The sequence below is a fragment of the Danio rerio genome, chromosome 7 (assembly GCF_049306965.1).
Source record: "Danio rerio strain Tuebingen ecotype United States chromosome 7, GRCz12tu, whole genome shotgun sequence".
Lineage (NCBI taxonomy): Eukaryota > Metazoa > Chordata > Actinopteri > Cypriniformes > Danionidae > Danio > Danio rerio.
The window spans coordinates 33,236,714-33,257,279 of record NC_133182.1 but is presented as its reverse complement, the minus strand read 5'-3'; the positions used below and the strand labels follow the sequence as shown (position 1 = coordinate 33,257,279).

Below are 20,566 nucleotides of genomic sequence, written 5' to 3'. Positions count from 1 at the left end.
CCTCACAGCAAGAAGGTCACTGGTTCGAGCCTCAGTTTGCATTGAGGTCAGTTAGCGTTTCTGTGTGGAGTTTGCATGTTCTCTCTGTGTTTGCGTGGGTTTTCTCCGGTTGCTCCGGTTTTCCCCCACAGTCTAAAGACATGCGGTACAGGTGAATTGGGTAGGCTAAATAGTCCGTAGTGTGTATGTGTGAATCAGTGTGTATGGATGTTTCCCAGTGATGGGTTGCAGCTGGAAGGGCATCCGCTGTGTAAAACATATGCTGGATAAGTTGGCGGTTAATTCCACTGTGGCAACTCCAGACTTATAAAGGATCTAAGCTGTAAAGAAAATGAATGAATGAACTAAAACTCAAACTAAAAAGGCAGACAAATAACCCACATATCGTAAAATTACCCGCTTTTTTAGTTTCCCACGATTAGTGTAGTTATTACTTACACTCTCTGACCCCATTGCAAAGACACTTTATTGCATCTGACAGACTTTTTTAGAGGAACCATCTCACCATAAACTAATTACGAGCTTCTGAATAACATTTAAGAGCCCATCTTGACCTGGCGCAAGCATGTAAATGTGAAGGCAAGCAGGCTTTCTCTCTCCCTTGAGACCACTATCAGTGTGAAAGAATTCTTCTCTTGCATAAACACTAGAAAGTGCACATGTTGCCACGTTTGATGGCTTTGTTCACCCAAAACTAAACATTCGGGCATCTTTTTCTCACCCTTCACTTGTCATAAACTGGCTATTTACACAAATTTATCTTTATCTTATTCACTTTGGAGGAAAAATAAATAGAAATTAAAATAAACTGTATGTGTGAACTATCCCTTTAAGCATGCCTAGCTCCCCGGTGATCTGTGACTAGTAAAATGAGTCCTCTATGGCTACTTAGTGAAAGTGACGGGCTTTGCTTTTAAAAGCCACATGCTTTTGAGATCCACGAGAAGCACATATTGCTCCATCCAGTGCTACTGCTACTGTACCCAAATGATGTGTGTGTCCCTGATTGCTCTCTGCAGGAGCATTTTTAGGTGTGAAGCATGCCAGCGTTAATGGAGCAATGTGTTTAGTCAGTCGGGGTCGTAGGATACATATTTCATCACGCACACAAACCTAAGTCCCACATACCTAACCGCCCGGCGCGCTTCAGTCGATACATTACCTCAGACTTCAACATTCAGCTTAAACCTGTTTAAACATTCCTTTGCCAGAAGATTCCACTCACCTGCCATATCTCCCATTGATTCACTTCCTCAGAGCTCCTTTAAACGACCCTGTTTTCAGAGGGAGCTTAAATCAACAGTTTTATTTACAGGGAAGTGGATCACACACCTGCTTTGTGATTATGTGTGTTTTCTTTCCTGACGTTTCTGCTGGATGAATGTTGTACTGTGTCAAAGGTAATATTTAAATGTTTGGATTGTGGATTTTAGGTTACTGGTAGGAGCCCCACTGGAAACAAATGGACAGCATCAGACAGGAGACGTGTACAAATGTCCCTTAAGCAGAAGATCTGGAGGACCCAGCTGCTCCAAACTCAATCTTGGTACAGTTTTTTTTTTTTAAGTACAACCCCAAATCAGAAAAAAATGAGTCAGTATGGAAAACACAAATGAAAAAATGTAGTAAATTACTTTGACTTTTATTTTATTGCATACAATCCAACAAATATTATTTAATGTGTTCCTCAATATATATATATATATATATATATATATATATATATATATATATATATATATATATATATATAGTGCTCAGCATCCCATCCCATTTTGAAAATGAATATTTTTATCAATTTCTTAGTAATTATGGGCAATGTATATTGGTGCATTTAAACAAAACAGATTTATTAAACTAGCATATTTATTTAAAAAAAAATATCAAACATATATAGAAATTAAAAGATATACAATTAAATTCAAGCAAAGTAATAATAAAAATATATATTTTTTTGCTTTGCTGTCTGATGAAGAGCCATGTGCTCGAAACGTTTTTGAATATATATTCTGCACTTTTTGCGGTTTGGCTGAGCACCCAGTTAAAGTGATGTGTGTGCTTTTGTACATTTTTTTCTTGACCTTTCCTCTTTTTAAAATTTGTATTTAATGTTTTTCTTAAAATTTGGGGGGCAACATGGTGGCACAGTGGGTAGCGCTGTCGCCTCATAGCAAGAATGTCGCTGGTTCGAGCCCCGGCTGGGCCAGTTTGGATCTCTGTATGGAGTTTAAATGTTCTTCCCATGTTCGCGTGGGTTTTCTCTGTGTCCTCCGGTTTCCCCACAAGTCCACAGACATGCGGTATGGGTGAATTGGGTAAGATAAATTGGCCGTAGTGTAAATATTTATGCTTATTATACATTTTAGACACGTATTTACATCACAATTAATACATAAACTTAACAAAAGTTCATTTTTATTTGATTTATTTTTGAATTTTTGATTTAGTTCTAAAGCACTTTTCAACTATAAAACATGTTCTAGTACATTGTGTCTGGTTTAATTCTATGAGGGTTTTTTCTATTCACTTCTATTTTTTGTACAGAATTTTAATACTGATAAACCAAATAGTTTGAGTTTTTTGTCAAAAATACATTGTAAAAACTTTCTTGCCATCAAAATAAGCTGGAAGCTTAGCTTAAGCTTAGAAGCTGGAATTTTGCTAAACACGAACAAACACTGGATAATTTTAATATCAATTGCAGATACAATCATTTTCTTTAGAAAATACAAGTCAATTTATTTATTTTCTTTCGACTTTGTTCCTTTATTTATCAGGAGTCGCCACACGGAATGAACTGCTAACTTATCAGTGTATGTTTTACACAGTTGATGCCCTTCTAGCTGCAACCTAGAACTGGGAAACATCTATACACTCTCATTCACACACACACAGACACACTACAGCCAATTTATTTTATTCAATTCACCTAAACCTCATGACTTTGTACTGTGGGGAAAGCGGAGCACCCAGAGGAAACCCACACGAACACAGAGAGAACACACACACTCCACCCAGAAATGCCAAGTGACCCAGCTGGGACTCGAACCAGCAACCTTCTTGCTGTGAGGCAACAGTTCTAACCACTGAGCCACTGTGTCGCCCCATACTAGTCAATTATAAAATGCAATTGGATGTAATAAATTAGGAGTCTTGCATGAAATCTGTATTTTTATTTTTAGTGCTTTAATACATTACTTCATTAGTTTAAGCAAGTTTTAATCTGTATGAAAACAACTGAATCTTAATGAAGCACATTTTCTGTATCTGTTTTATTATCAGTTTATTATCAGTTTAAATCTTCATTGGTTAACTGAAAATTTCCTTAACTATAATTTGATTCCTGAGATTAACTCTGGGTGACTGTGGATTAAAACTCCAGATAAATAATTAGCATAAATATTTTTTGTGAATGCACTTTAAAAGGAACTGTATTGATTTACTAGCACCACATAATTACTTCACAAAGCTTTCATAATAAGGGTTGGAGTTGTGGTTTGGCTAAAGTGTTACCAGGCATGCCTTGTGAAAAGCAACACATTGATTCATTCAGATGCACTCCTGATGTTTAATTGAGTTTACATGTACACATCTGGGTTCTTCGCTACAGAACGCAACATTTATGCAGAGCATGTGTGTTCTATATAATGTTAAGTGTGCCGATACAGTCACGAGTACGCACACGAAACAGATGCACCCTGCAGATAAAGTCAGGAATGTCTAGACTGGATTACCAAATATGTTTACAGTTAGAGGAAGTCCCTGTTTAAAGTACATATGCTACATATGGAGTGTGGTCAGATTTTATAGCACAGCCTTTTATTTTGTTTCCACATTGGCAACATATTTTGAATTTGTTTCTTAAGGAAAGATATCGTTGACAAATGTATCTGAACGAAAGGAAAGGATGAGACTTGGAATGACCCTTTCGTCCAACCCTAAAGACAACAGCTTTGTGGTGAGTATGCTTGATTACATACTGTAGTTAAAGGTGCTGTAGGAGGTTTTGGAAAATGCTAAAGTTGGGCTGATAACACTGAAAGCCTAATAACATTGTTGGCTTGATAACATCCAATCCTGCAAGTCTCACCCAAAACCAATCCTCCTGAACACATGAGCAAGCACTAGACAACATAAACGTTCCTTTGAAGTAATCCTTTCTGCCCAAACAGGGTGCGTAAAGGTATGCAATTACATACTTTGACAGGCAGGTAGGACAGCCTATAGTAATGTTTGGACCAAATGTTTTGATTAGATAAACTTTTCTTGGTCCTACACCTTCCAAGTAATATTAAAATGCATTTAAATACATTTGGACCAACTTGAATTTAATTAAATTATTTTAACTATTTATTTAACTATTTTTAGTTTCAACTAGCATAACAAAAAATGTTCCTAAAGAAAATCACTTATTGCACCTTTAAAAATGTTTATTTAGTGGTATATACACTTGCCAATCACTTTATTAGGTTCACCTTACTAGTACAGGCCTGAACCCCTTTTTGCCTTCAGAACTGTCTTAATACTTTGTGATTTAACATGATACTGGAAATATTCCTCAGAGATTTTGGTCTATAGTGACATGATAGCATCACGCAGTTGCTGCAGGTTTGTCGACTGCACGTTCAAGATGCAAAACTCCCTTTTCACCACATGCCAAAGGTGCTCTATTAGATTGAGATCTGATGACTGTGGAGGCCATTTGAGTACAGTGAACTCATTGGCTGTTTCTCAATATACGTTTTTCAGTGGTCTTGCATCCTCGGTTTCTTGTGTAACGTCATCATCAACTGCCAAAGTTTAGTTCCAATACTCAAAACCGCAAGTACGGAGGACTCGTAAAACTTCCCGGATGTTATCTTGATATCGAGTACGCAGCATTTTATTTAGATTTATTATTAAAGTTCAGAGATATGACTTACTTACCTCAGGAGTTTCCCTAAATGAAACGGTGAGGTGGAATGTGGGGGTAATGTCGCAGCAGAAATCGGGACTCATCAGACCAGGAAACGTTTTCCTCAAGGTTGGACGTATTTGTGCATTCAGAGATGCTCTTCTGCATAACTTGGTTGTAACAAGTGGTTATTTAAGTAACTGTTGCCTTTCCATCAGCTCGAACCACTGTGACCATTCTTCTCAAACCTCTGGCATCAACAAGGCATTTGCGCCCACAGAACTGCCGCTCACTGGATATTTTATTTTTTTCAGGCCATTCTCTGTAAACTCTAGAGATGGTTGTGCTTGAAAATCCCAGTAGACAACAGTTTCTGAAATTTTCAGAACAGCCAACTGGCACCACCAACCATGCCACGTTCAAAGTCACTTAAATCACCTTTCTTTCTCATTCTGATGCTGTTTGAACTGCAGCAGATCATCTTGACCATGTCTACATGCCTAAATGCATTGAGTTGCTGCCATGTGATTGGCTGATTAGACATTTGTGTCAACGAACAGTTGGACAGGTGTACTTAGTAAAGTGGCTGGTAAGTGAATATATTACATTCATCTAGACTTCTAAAATGCTAATATTTACTATTCACTCACCCTACACTTATTCCAAACCTTTCTGATTTTCTTTTTTTGTGGTATTGTTGTTAATGGACAGAAATTGGGATAATTTAAAAAATATTGGAAACCGGTAAGTGTGTGTGCATGTAAATCAGTTGGTACCAGTTTCCAGCATTCTTATAATATATACAGTAGAGAAAAAAAGGTTAGGTGAGGGTGCTAAATAATGGTGCAATGTTCATTTTTAAGGGAACTTTTTTTTAGTGGTTATGCATCACTCAATATCTGTGAAAGACTGAAATCATCATTTTTCTCAAATGAGTTCATGATCTTTATGTAAATCATAACTTAATCCTTTTTATTCTCTTTGGGATAATTTACAGGCTTGTGGTCCCCTCTGGTCATATGAATGTGGCAGCTCATACTACAGCACTGGAATTTGCTCCAGAGTCAATGCCAGCTTTAAATTTTCCCGCACTATTGCTCCTGCTTTCCAAAGTAAGCAGAGCACACCTGCACCTTCTATTTAATTGGTACAGTTTTTGAAGTGACATTTTAGTAATATGTTTCCACTTTCTGTCTTTGCCATGGACTTTATTTTTATGCTTAATTTGGCCATGACTGTTCCTGGATCTGCCTTAGGCAATTTATTGTGGAATGAATCTTCTTGTTAAAAAGAAAATGATTGTGACTGCTCATAAAAAAATAAAAAACTGTTGTAAATTTTTTCTAAAGCACAGATCACAGGCCATGTCTTAAAAATTAGCTTCTCAACAATTCTATTAACATTTTATTAGTTCATTATGCCAAAATCATCATAAAATTTCTAAATTCCCGTCATCAGGGTGTGAGACATACATGGATATAGTGATTGTCTTGGACGGTTCAAATTCAATCTACCCCTGGAATGAAGTTCAAGACTTCCTTATCAACATCCTGAGGAAATTCTACGTTGGACCGGGACAGATTCAGGTGTTTTTGACTTTCTGAATAACAGCTGTGTGAAATAACATTTGTGTCTTAGTTTTTGTAATGTAAGGTGGATCATGTTCTTGTCAGGTTGGAGTACTCCAGTATGGAGAAAAGGTGGTAAGCGAGTTTCAGCTGAATGACTTCCGCTCTGTGGAGGACGTGGTCAAAGCAGCCCGAAAGATTGGCCAGAGAGGAGGAGAAGAGACCAACACTGCGCTGGGAATCAATGTTGCACGGTAATATGCATACAGATACTTTTGAGAACCTACAATGAAATCGAACAATTGGTCTGAATATTACAGCATAAACCCCAGCCTCAGCAAGCAATCAGTGTCGTGCACAACCATTCTAGTTTACAACAGAGTGTGTTGTATATACAATTAAAATGTTGCATGTCCTTATTCTGGGTGCTGCAGTCTCTGTAGATAATGTGGTAAACAAACCATGTCAGCAAATGTGAGAACTGCAAACTGTTATAAATGACCAATGCTGTGATTTTGTTTGTTTGTTTATAAACTACAGTGGTATAAAGAATGTTACAATTTATAACAGCTGTTTTCTATTTTAAATAAATATTTTTAAGAAGCTATTTTTCAGTACTTTCAGTAGCCATGCAGTCTTAAGTATCACATGATCAGTAATGTGCTTAGTCACTAGGAACCATTTCTTATTATTGTCAATGCTGAAAGCTTTAGTGCTGTTTAATTAATAAACACTATCATATTGGTTTGGTTTTTTTGGTTGTTCAGCATTGATTTGTAAAATTCAGAATCTTTCCTGCCATATTAATTGACAGTTTAATGCACCATGCAGAGTACTGTATAATTTCTTAACCCTCCTGTTGTCTTAGAATTCTGTTCACCCTTCAGGTCAAAAATAACCCGCTTTCACTAAACTTCTAAAATAAAGCAGCTAAATTTTATTTAATTTTTTCCATTAAGAAACAACATGTGATGTTTTATAAACAAATTTCGGGAGGAGCATGCGCAGAAGTTTTAGTATCGAATACGTCATTGACAATTATCCCATCATCAAATCAGTTCTTCAGCAACCCCTATACTGTATATACCAAAGCTGTTTTACCTGCAGCATCTCACGACTTTAGCATCCCTCCACCACCCCGTCACCTCACCTCTTGCATTACATTCCTGGGGGGAGCGTTTTGGGGCCGGGCTAGATACTTTGCTCGAATCCCAACTCCTCTTTGTTTCCTTATAAGGGGAATCACTCGAGTTGGGGTGTCTCCTCGAGCTCAGAGCCCTCCCCCCGGACAGCACGCCAAATATGCTTTATACTTAAACGAATGCAAGTGTGAACTCGTGAAATTCATTAGAAACTTTGAATATCTAAGTTCATCAGTGTGGAGTATTTCATCAGTGTTTAATCAGTGGACACCACTCAACCACTCAAGGAAAGGTACAATTTTCTAAAGCTAAAAGTACCCGCATAAGTGTAAAAAAGTTTTTAGTAAGACAGTATTCTCAACAGATTTCTATTGTGGGTTTGTGTTGTGGTGTGTATGTTAGAGCCAGTAGTTTATGTGGGGTAAAAAGGGATTAATAGCTCATGAGTCAAAAATGACCGGAAGAACAACCATTTTACCCTAAATGTGTACAGTCTTTATAAAAATATAAAAAGTTTTTTTTTTTTTTTTTGCTGTTAAACTGATGCCCGGATCATTTGTGACCCGTAATTCAACATGAGAGTTTAAAAATTGTTTGGTCACACTTTCTTTTGAGGGTCCAATTGTTGAATTTAAGTTACATTGCAACTAATTCTCATTCAATTATAAGTAGACTGTTAGGTTAGGGTTAGGGTTAGGGTCAGTGTAAGCTGACATGTACTTGCAAATTTTCTTCGAGTCAGTTAAATGTCTGCTGAAGGAGCAGTATCAACATATTAAGCAGATGGTCTACTAATACTTAAATGGACCATCAAAATAAAGTGTTACCAATTGTTTAACTACATTTACAAAGTACAAGCTAAATGGATGTCCATGCACATGAATCATGTGTAATCTCTGGATATTCACAGCTCAGAGGCCTTTAAACAGGGAGGCAGAAGAGGAGCAAAGAAAGTCATGATAGTCATCACAGATGGAGAATCGCATGACAGCGCAGACCTCCAGCAGGTTATTGAGGAAAGTGAGAAGGACGGCATCACCCGATATGCCATTGCTGTAAGGATTGCCTTCCTTAATTTACTTACAATCTCTCCTTTTTTATTTACTGTGCCACTGATCAGAAGCCAGGCCTTTATAAACTGAACATTAGAAAAGTCATTGAGGTCACATTCAGCTGCTGACACAAGTGAAAGAAAACCAGTTCTTTCCTATTTATTGAGTCTCAGATTTGAGACGTGGTCTTGGGCACTCAGCAGCAATGCGTCATGTTCAGGCTAATTAATTTTTGGGGTTCTTCTTCGCACCAGGTACTGGGTTACTACAACCGCAGGGGCATCAACCCTGAAGCTTTCCTCAACGAGATTAAGTACATCGCCAGTGACCCCGATGATAAGCATTTCTTCAACGTGACAGACGAGGCAGCTTTGAAGGACATTGTGGACGCTCTAGGAGAGAGGATCTTCAGTTTAGAGGGTGGGCGATTATACTATGACGGCACCACACACAGCATTGCATCATAGCCATAACACAGCCCAAAACCTCAGCCTGTAAATCCTTTACATCTCTGCCCAGCACTACATTGTAAATCTCATTAGACCGAATCTTCAAATTTATACCACATCTCTTTGATAGATTGTATGCGCCAGCTCACACGCTAAGACCTCTGAGCTCTATTGTAGGAAATACTGGACTATTTCTTGCTTTCGTTTGTGTTAATTTTGTCTCTGTCTCTGCAGGGACAAGCAAGAACGGGACAGCATTTGGTCTCCAGATGTCTCAAGCCGGCTTCTCCACACACACAGTGGAGGTGAGTCTGGGTGTCCATCAATTCTCGGTTAACTCTACTCCTAAAATTTACAGCTCTTTTTTATTTTTTCCAAAAGCAAAATGGGATTAAGTTCTACTTTGTGTGAAGCAGGAGTCAGACGTTCACTGAATGTTTAGGTTTACCTTCTTTGAACTAAAGCCTTATCTTTCCAACTTTCTTTCTCTCTCCTTATACATTCTTCATTTCTTCTCTTTTCTTCTCTTTCTTTAGGTCGTCTTTATGTGTCGCTGTCAGTAGTAAGATCCATCAAAAATATTACACCTTTACAATGGTGAGCAGATAAGATTCCTGCCTGATAACTTAAATGGATTTTCATTCCAAAGAAATGAATTGAGCTCCAGGTTTTCCCAGGGCATGGATTATTGTGAAGTGTGGAGGAGCTGCAACTCAGGGAAGAAGGAAGATGTCTACTCTTTTCTCTCCTTTTCTTCTCGTCATTTCTTTTTTGTTTTCCCCTTTTTTCTTTTACTTTTACCTTTTCTTTTCTGATATTAAAGCAGTGTTTAGTTCCAACCCTGCATCAAGACAATTACCTGTAGGTTGCAAACAAGCCTGAAGGAGTTTGATCTGGTGTGCTAAATTAGGGTTAAAGCTAAAGTGTGCAGACCTGTGACCCTCCTGTTTGACATCTGTGAATTGAAGGGATAGGAAAAAAAACTCATAATTTACTCTCTCTCATGTGGATTTAAACCCTTAAACCAGGGGTGTCCAAACTCAGTCCTGGAGGGCCTGTGTCCTGCAAAGTTTAGTTCCAACCCCAAGCAAATACACCTGGGCTAGCTAATCAAGCTCTTATCAGGCTTTCTAGAAACATCCTTGCAGGTGCGTTGAGGCAAGCTGGAGCTAAAACCTGCTGGACACCGGCCCTCCAGGACCTAGTTAAACACCCCTGCCCTAAACCTTTTCTTCCTTCTGTTAAACACAAAAGAAGATATTTTGATGGTATGCTGGTTGTTGGCTCCTATTAACTCAGGAGTGTCAAACTCAATTCCTGGAGGCCCGAAGTCCTGCACAGTTTAGTTCCAACCCTGCTCCAACACACTTACCTGTAGGTTTCAAACAAGCCTTAAGGACTCAATTAGTTTGATCAGGTGTGTTTAATTAGGGTTGGAACTAAACTGTGCAGAGTTTTGGAACTGAGTTTGACACCTGCGTATTAACTAATAGTAGAAAAATAATGTGGTAACACTTTATTTTGATGGTCCATTTGAGGATTAGTAGACTGTCTGCTTAATATCTGTTGATACATACATTTAACAGTCCTTCAACAGACATTTAACTGAGTATAAGAAACTTTGCAAGTACTTGTCAATTTACACTGACCCTAATCCCAACCTAACAGTCTACTTATAATCTAATGAGAATTAGTTGCAATGTAACCTAAATTCAACAAACAGACCATCAAAATAAAGTGTGACCAAAAATATTATAGAACTATAGAGCATTTTTCAAAACATCTTCTTGTGTGTGTTTAACAGAAAAAAGAAACCTAAATAAGTAAAGGGTGAGTAAACGATGGCAGAATTTTTATTTTAGGGTGAACTGTCTCTTTAAAGCTAGCTTGTCCTCCTGCACAGACTGAGCATCTGACACTCCCATACTGTACCTGCTGTTCTGGCAGGCCGTCTGCCACACTCAGTCCAAAAAAATCAGTACCTGGTGGGTCTGTATCCATCCAAGATCTTTTCCCAACTGTAATGCTAATCATCTCTGTCCGGGCTGGAGAGTTCGCTGATGCAACCCGTCTAATTTTTCCACTCCATCCCCTGAAGGCAAACTCAAACTGCCATGAGAGATATTAATATCTAGTCTTTTTAAAAAAAAAATTGGTGAAAGAAACAGATAGGAAAACTCCAGATGGCCATTGGGATGACTGGAAATCCAATCTATCAGGCCTCTGGATGATGCCTGGAACAGCATTTGCAACAAAAGCAACTTGAGTGTTGAGAGGAGGGATAAGTTGGAAAGAATGTTTGCACTCGAGGAGAAAATCATACCCCAGAATCCAGATGGTCCTCTGTAAAGTGGGATGCATCCAGGTTTAAATATGGCTCATATATTACACACATTCAGCATTTTTTCATGCTTCACATGGCTGTAACTTCCATTGACATTGAGGAAGACGAGTTCATCCCATCCATCCCATAATTATAAATGGTCAAACTGATATTTTTAAAATAAACTTTATTCATAACACACAAGCGAATAACAGTGAATGCAAAAACTTTAGAAAACCATAAGTATATTTTTATATAAATGAAAACATTTAACCCCACCCACATTATTTGACAACACAAATTAGCATACATGGAAATAAAAAGTGCACAAATTCAGATGCAGTAGCACACCTTTCTTGCATATCCTAATGTACCACCTTTTACAGCGAGTCCAACAACCAGTATTTGAAAGGACGTGAATAGTTCCAAATCTTTTTTTAAAAAGGGTTTGCTGAAGAAATGTAAAATGGAAATACAAAGGTACTATAGACTCGATATAGCTCATTTAAAAAACTGTGTTGCTTCTAACATCCATAGCTGCAATCTGACCTAAACGTACAAACTTATAACATCATGACGTAAACAAAAATACCATGTAAACAAAAAATACCAACTTCAAATGTTTTGAAGTTGTATAAATTAATAAATTTAGATAACACAATCATTATGAATTCTTTTTACATTTCAATACCATTTTTACCAAGTTTTAACCTTTTTAACTAAATTATTGTCACAATTGAATTACACATCCCTGACTCTTACACCAGACAATAATGCATAAACCACATGACAGAAAGAAATAGCATAAAACAATAAAATAAACTATAATGTGTTATTTGTTCATCATTAGATGCACTAAATAAGAATGATTAGTTACAGTTTTTAATAATTAAACAGTGTGAGGTTATACTATAGTAAAACATTTAATTTACATTTAGAATTAAATTTTTTTTGCTTACTTAGAAAGAAAGAACCAATAAAGGTAAGAAAAACCCAAAATCTTTCAGTCTGAGCAATTAATCGAGGAAAGAACTAAAGTAAAGCAATCTATTTCAATTTAGTTTGACATTTACAAGGTTTATAGTTGAGAATCCAAGTGCTTTTATGGAATGTCAGTTCAAAAGATCCACTGTAATGGAAAGGGCAGACAGCGGTGTTGATGGGAGCAAAGTTTACCTGAGCATAAATTTGACATAGAAAAGCCGAAAATGAGAAAAACATGTCCAGTAAAAGTGTTATGAAGTCTAGTGGTTGATAATAAAACTAGCCCAGGGGGAAAAGTAAAGCACCGCCTTTCTGGTGGCATCAGCTGTCGTGCTTTGTGACTCTGATATTCAGCATACACTGTGGAGCTTGTTGAGTAGAAAAGAAAGCATGCTGGATTTATGGTAGCGGTCATGTGCAATGGGCATCACACACAGTCAGCGCTCCTTCATGTACGTGTAGCCTGGACCCAGTAGGCAGAACAGAAGTTGTTGAAAAGATGAGGTCACATCATAAAGGCACACAACACAGGAGTCTTTCTGGAAAACGTTGGTGGTTTCATCCACGGTGCATTTTGTTCTCTGATTAAAAACCAGAAAGGCATGATTATCAGTGCTCTGTGTTTATGCTCAGCTCTGATGTATCCTCTAAACTGGAGCAGCTCGTTCCCAGTGGCTTGCAAGTTTGGTAAGAATGTTCCTTCTGGCCTGCGATGGCTCGCAACGTTGCTGTTTGTTTATGTGTAAGCAACCGCCCGGGAATTTGAGCTCTCTCTAAACATGAACTCATTTCACTTGCTCACATTCCGACTACTGTCTACATAATTGATAGTGTGGGATGCCAAGCATTTTGTTCATAATTTACAGCCGAATAAACTCGTCACTAAGGGAATAAATTGTTTATGAGATTTCCATGGCAATTGACTGGAAAGCACTTCCAGAGAAATTATGAAGGAGCTGGACGGACATTGAATGAGAATGATTAGTAGGACTTTGCTGAGAGTCTAACAAGGTCGAGAATGTAAATTCAACTGGAAAATGTGGATTTTTTTGTGTGCTTTTAATCTACAGTAAATTCCTTAAGATATTTTTTTGTTATAGGGTTTTCCAGCAGTGGGGGTTCATGGGTCAGTGTACTCTCAGTGTGCTGGGTTGCAGGTGAAAGGGCGTTCACAATACATGGTGGTTCATCCTGCGGTTGAGACCCTTGATAAAGCAGGAAAGGAAAGGAAATTTTGTTAAAGGGATAGTTCACACAAAATGACAATGTACTCATCCTTGAGTAGTTTTAAATCTGTATGACAAAACAGGAAGATAATTTGAGGAAAGATGAAAACCTTTAAACTATGCAAGTCGATGGTTAAAGGTTTCCAGTTTTCTTCAAAATATCTTCCTGTTTTGTTCAACAGAAGAAAGAAACTCAGATAGATTTAGAACCACTTCTAGGTGAGACAGAACATTCTAATACCTTATGCCCTGAAGGAATGCTGCATCAGGTAAATCATATCAATTCAGTGATTGATTTCATTATTCTTCAGCAATTGTTTCACGATTCATTCATTATAAAAATGATTTGACCCTGTTAACTCCATCACTTTTTATTCTATTTTCCATGTCGTATTTAATATACTGAAGCTAAAGTATAGAATAAATTAAGAGATTACAGCTCTCTGAATTTATAGTTTATAATTATGAGGGAGTAATTTTCCTCTTCTGAAAAAGACAAATTTGGATAAATCTGTGCTGTCCAATTTTAGACCTACTGTATTACAAAACTATCCTTGTTATCTAAGATATTGGAGAAAACTGTTTTACCACAACGACAGAGCTTTCTGGAGCTTAATGGTGTTCATGAAGTTTTTAAATAAGGTTTTAAGGCATATATTAATGCCCTGAATATATTGCAATTAGTCTAAAATGGGGCTGTGAGACGTCTGACAGGGACTTGCAAGTATGAGCATAGATCCCCAGTTCTTTCCTCTCTAGACTGGCTGCCTGTTTGGTCACAGATTAATTTTGGTTTATAAATCCTTAAATGAACTGGCACCATCTTACTTATCAGATCTTCTATATGTATATAATGCTGGTGGTCTCTAAGGTCTTCTGATCAGTTTATTCTTTCTGTACCATGGTCCCGGTGTAAGCGAAGTGGGGATCGGGCTTTTGCTGTCATCACCCCAAAACTCTGGAACAAGCTTCCAGCTCACATTAGAAACGCACCATCTTTATCTGTTTTTAAAAAGCTTCTGAAACGGCATCTTTGTTTTTTAGCATTTGAGCTATTATGTTTTAATTGTTATGCATGTGATGTAAGACTTATTTTAATTAGTATTGATTGTGTTCAGCACTTTGAGCAAAGTTGTGTTGTAAAAATGTGCTATATAAATAAACAATTTTTTGTTTAATTAATAAAATACTGATGAAGATGTTTTCTTGCCAAAAAAGTAATATGTTGAAATGTTTTATTACATGATTATATTTATTTTTAGACAGTTCAATATCATGTTTTAACTTTAAGACTTGCGGTGGACTATTCTTGATTTTCAGCAAATGAAAACATTTGTTATTCTGATACATTTGTATTTGTTTTGTTTTTTTTAAAGAAAATGCTCAGAATGATCATATTTCTGTTTGAAATTTGGATGAACTTTGCATGCTAGACTTACTTTGATTTGTCATATGTTTCATATGTTTTGATTACTTCTGTTTGTAAGTTATTTTGGACAAAAACATCTGCCGAGTATTAATTCTACATGTGTATTTTATTTGATGCCAATGTCACTAACGTTTATTTATTTATTATTTATTACTTTATTAATGTAGTGCCGTTGACAGCAAATGCACATCAATGTAAAATTAGCTTCAGCAATGCTCTCAAAGATGGAAGATTTGGCAAGTTAAAACGCAATAAATGTCTTCATTCATCCGTTTAATGGCCCAGAGTCTGTAGTTTGATGCCATAAGGGTTGACAGAAATAAAGAATATGGTTAGTTTCCTGAATTTTATGTGATTGTGTATATATTGGTATGCTCTGTCTGCAGGATGGTATTTTAGTGGGAGCTGTGGGAGCTTATGACTGGAACGGCGCTGTGCTAAAGGAGACTCGGCAAGGGAAAGTGGTTCCACCGAAATCCTCCTATGAACAAGAGTTCCCAGAAGAACTAAAGAACCATGGAGCCTACCTGGGTAAAAAATGCACACTTACTCTACACATTAATCAGGGCTATCAGTGCTTATAGCAGAAAAACGCCTCAATCTATTATCTGTCTATCTCTGTTAATGATTATTTTTCATTTAATACTCTTTTTTCCTCATGTTGGCAAGAGATACACACACTCTGTGTTGGGTGTTATTAGTTACAAAGTAACTAGTTACAGTAATTGAATTAGTTTTTAATACAAATTTACTGTAATTTAATTACAGTTACTACAAAATACTTGTCTTGAATACTGTACCTATATTCAACAGTTCTATATAAATCAATTCGAAGAAGCAGAATAATATATATATAATTAATGTTTTTAATAATTTTTATAATTTAGGAATAATTAAATTTTTCAATTAAAAAACATTTTTCATTTATCAAGACAATGGCATATGCTTAAGAAAGAAATTAGTTGATGAATATATGTGAAATTTCTGCCATAAAACTCGCGCCGGATGATCGGTCACCTAATCTGATTGGTTTCTGTCACCTCGGTAGCCAATATCATCAGTTTAAATGCTCCACGTCATTTTATGCTGTCAAGCTGCAGCAGGTGTTCAGAGACCCTCCTAATGTTTGCAGCAGCAGTGTGTTATATTCTCACATGGCATTTCTGTGTATATAGTGGCAGAGCAGGTCTCTGTACGTGCTGCGCCATAATAATCTAAACAGCAGCAGCGTAGCTGACATATACTATGTCAGCTACGCTGACACATACATTTGCATATATTATATTTTGTATTTTGATAGACATATTGTTTAACTTTTAAGTCCTAATTTCAAAAAAAAAAAAAAAACTTAAATCTAAAGAATTACTTAATTTAATTTCTATAGAATATGCATTTAGATTTATTTGAATATGTATTTAGTCAAGTAATGAGATTAATTATTGAGTAAATTACTTTTTAGACAAAGTAATTACAAAAGTAATTTAAATGCAGTTGTTATGATGTAGTAATTATTAACTTTTTAAAGTTAATGCAAACTGCATGCAATATACCTGTTTTAAGACTGACAAGCATTTATGATCATCTGCAGGTTACACAGTGACGTCTGTGGTGTCTGCTCGCAGTGGCCAGTTATATGTAGCAGGGGCACCTCGCTTTAACCATACGGGCAAAGTCATCATCTTCACCCTGAAAAATACAGGAGAGCTCACTATATTGCACTCACTCAAGGGACAGCAGGTAATGCAAGTGCATCGCAGATTCTGCTGCAACACAATTTTAACTTTTGTCTGTGTTTACTGCATTCTTGTTAGACTTGTATCTAATGTTGTCCGATGTATAAACACCAGTGTTAAATTTGGTGTTTTCAATTCGGCACATCTCTCTCCTGGCTTTCATTTGTGAAAAGCAGACTGTCTAGACTTTAAGCCCACACAAGCCATGTGCTTCTCATCCCAATTCTGAAGCATGCAAATAAATTCCCTCTTACAAACAAAGCAATGATATTGAATATTTATCATTTAACAGATGATTAGCACCACAGTAATCAAACAGATATAAATAGCACCCCTATAAATGATAAATACTATTTCAAGTTTCTTAAACAGGTACTTGTGATAAGTGACACATTAAATTAATGTTGTTTTTGCTAGATATTTATATAGTTTGAAATGTTAAATCTTTATTAATATTTCCAAAGAGATGTTTAACAGAGCAAGGAAATGTTTACAATAATTTCTAGTTCATGTTTATGACAGATTTATGACTTGCTTATGTCAAGTTAAAAACAGATGGCGGTGTACAGTATTTGTTTATGTCAAGTTGTCATAACAAGCGATGTCATATTTGCATTTAAAATGTCACAACTGAGCGAATGACACTTAATTACAATTGTTATAAGCATCCATAAAATCTCATTCACATTTATGACATGTCTTTATGAACACCGCTTCAAGTAAAGTGTTTTACAGGTGTAAAAGTAGTAATGAGTTTGTTATCAATGGGGGTGTTTTTACAGATCGGCTCATACTATGGCAGTGAGATTGCTCCAGTGGACATTGATAATGATGGAGTGACTGATAACCTGCTGGTGGCTGCACCCATGTTCTTCAGTGGAGGCTGGGAGAAAGGCAAAGTCTACATCTACAGAGTCACTGAGCAGGTAAAGACCCTTCAGTCCTTTAGCAAGTTAATTAGCTATCGAGCTGTTATATTACCTCCTGTTTACTTCTTATGTGGAATGCAACGCTGCAGATGTTGTCTTTTGTCCTAAAGCCTAAGAATCTGAGAAACTGCGACTGTGCATTAATGCATTTTCTCATTAACGATCTCACATAAATTCTGACAGGCCTTTGCCACCTGCTATACCTCGCACCAGAGACTGGTGAAGGGTGAACTCAGCAGGAAAATATTCCCCCTTGAAATGTAATTATACGAAGCTCACAGAGAGAAAGGGAGAGAAAGAGAGCATCGCTTTAATAAATGGAAAAAGCTGGAGCAGATGAACGCTGTGAATAAAGCAGACCTTCATCTTTATTCATTTAGCTGTTATAAGCTATTTCCTTGTGGTCTTAACCAGGAGACCACAATCTGTGTTAGTCCTCAAGATGCAGCCAAACACTGGGTACATTAACAGCGCATGTTATTTATTTGTTTGAATAAATGATTACTTTAAGGCATTATTTAAATGGTATGAACTCTGTGCATTTATAAAGCAAACAACCCTTCTCTTCTTGTCTCTCGACTTGTCCTTTTTTATCTCTTCTTGTCTCAACTCTTCTCTTGTTTTCTCTTATCAACTCTTCTCTTCTTGTCTATTCTCGTCTGGTCTTGTCTCTTCTTGTCTCATCTCATTTCTTCTCTTGTGCTCTTTTGTCTTGTCTCCTCTCGTCTCTCTTTTAGTCTTATCTCTTCACTTACCTTCTCTTATCATCTCATCTCTTCTCTTCTTGTGTTTTGTCTTTTCTCTTCTGGTCCTTTGTCTAGTCTCTTCTCATCTTATCTCATCAGTTTTCTCGTTCTCTTGTCTTGTCTCTTTTTGTCTCTTCTCTTGTCTTTTCTTATCTCTTATCTTGTCCTCTATAGTCTTCTCTTGCCACTTTTCTTGTCTTGTCTCTTCTCTAGTCTTCTCTTGCCTTTTCTCTTGTTTTGTCTCTGTTGTATTGTCTCTACTTCTCTTTGCTCGTCTCTTTTCTTCACTCTTTTCATCTGTTGTCTTCTCTTGTCTTACCTCTTCCTGCCTCGTCTCTTCTTTTTCTTTTTTGTCTCATCTTCTTACTTGTCTTGTTATCATCTCTTGTCTTTTGGTCTTATCTTGTCTCATCTTATCTCGTCTCATCACTTTTTTTCTGTTCTCTTGTCCTGTCTCTTCTTGTCTCTTCTCATATTATCTCTTCTCTAGTCTTCTCATCTCTTGTCTCTTCTCGTCTTTTCTTTTGTCTTTTCATGCCTCTGCTCTTGCCTGGTCTCTTCTTGTTTTTTCTCCTCTCTTCTCTTGTCTTCTCTTCTGTAGTCTTGTTTCTTCTCTTAACTTGTCTCTTTTTTTTTCTTCTTGCCTCTTCTCTTATTTCTGGTCTCGTCTCATCTTATCTCTTCTCTTGCCTCCTTTCTAGTCTTGTCTCTTTTTTTCATTTTTTTCTCATCTTGTGTCTTCTCTAGTCTTCTCTTGCCTCTTCTATTGTCTAGTCTCTTCTGGTCTCTTCTCTTCTGTTGTCTTGTTTCTTTTCCTCTCTTCTCCTCTTTTCTCTTGTCTCCTCCTCTGTAGTCTTTTCTTGTCTTTCCTTGTCTTGTCTCTTCTCAGCTCTTCTCGTCTTCTCTTCTTGAGTTCTCTTGACTTGTCTTGTCTTGAATCTTCTCCTCTCTTCTCTTGTCTCTTCTCCTCTGTTGTCTTCTCTTGTTTTTCCTTGTCTTGTCTTCTCATTTCATCTCATCTTCTATTCTTGTGTTTACTTGGTTTTCTTGTCTTGTCTTGTCTCATCTCTTTCCTTGTCTTGCCTCATCTTGTCTCATCTCTTCTCTTCTTGTCTCATCTCTTCGCTTGTCTTCTCATGTCTTTTCTTGTCTTGTCTTGTCTTGTCTTGTCTGTTCTCATGTCTTCTCTTCTTGTCTCATCTCTTGTCTTTTCTTATCTCATTTTATCTCATCTCATCTCATCACTTTTCTTGTGTTCTCTTGTCTTGTCTATTTTTTTGTTTCTTTTTATCTCATCTCATCTCTTGCCAAGTCTTCTCTCCTCTCGTTTTTTCTCTAGTCGTCTCTTGTCTTGTCTCTTCTTGTCTTTTCTCTTCTCCTCTTTTGTTTTCTCTTCTGTTGTCTTCTCTCTTCTCTTGACTTGTCTCTTCTCCTCTCCTCTTGTCTTTTCTCTTGTTTCTTGTCTTGTCTCGTCTCTTCTCTTGTCATGTCTATTCTGTACTTGTACTTTCTCATCGTCTCCTCTCTTCTCTCCTGTAGTCTGATGTTATTTTAGGAAGACTGAGAAAACATCTGATTTCATGTGTCTGTCGTCTATGGTCATATATTTTTGGAGAGAGATTTAGGAATTTAGGAGGAGGGTGATGTGCATGGCTAATTGTTCTTCCAAATACTTGGCTGACGTTCACAGTCTTTGCTTTGAGAAAATGCACATTTCCCTCAAACTTTCCATCCATTTTGATGCTAATTGTTTTCAGAGGCACAAATACCTTCTCGCTGACCTCGGCTTAAGTGATAATACAGGAGCAGTTCTAGCATTTGACCTTGAGAGTCTGGTTTGGACTGTACTAGAAATTGAAGCTATATTTATTGTTTTAATCATGTTTAAGTAGTGCAGTATTGGTTTATTTGATCCCAGTTTTGTCTGAAGAGGCAAGAATGTCAGTCTGATTTCTTTTGCGTAAACACAATGGGTTGTCTTTAGGGTCTCTGGACAAATTCCTCAAAGGATTGCCTCTGGTTAAAGAAATGTTAGCCCTTTAGCCTACTTTATGGCGTAATTGGATATTTCCACCATAAACAACAGCTTTT

General features: G+C 37.0%; 1 protein-coding gene across 7 annotated transcripts in view; it reads left to right on the top strand.

Moving 5' to 3' along the window:
* Positions 1-20,566, top strand: part of itga11a (integrin, alpha 11a) — a 157,008-nt gene that overhangs the window by 114,019 nt on the left and 22,423 nt on the right. For all 7 annotated transcript variants that reach the window (NM_001172627.1, XM_073906539.1, XM_073906541.1 and 4 more), the window contains 11 exon segments: positions 1,434-1,546; positions 3,867-3,958; positions 5,892-6,006; positions 6,353-6,480; positions 6,568-6,716; positions 8,515-8,659; positions 8,911-9,076; positions 9,340-9,410; positions 15,454-15,598; positions 16,656-16,804; positions 17,583-17,726. In NM_001172627.1, coding sequence (NP_001166098.1) covers positions 1,434-1,546; positions 3,867-3,958; positions 5,892-6,006; positions 6,353-6,480; positions 6,568-6,716; positions 8,515-8,659; positions 8,911-9,076; positions 9,340-9,410; positions 15,454-15,598; positions 16,656-16,804; positions 17,583-17,726 — 1,417 coding nt within the window.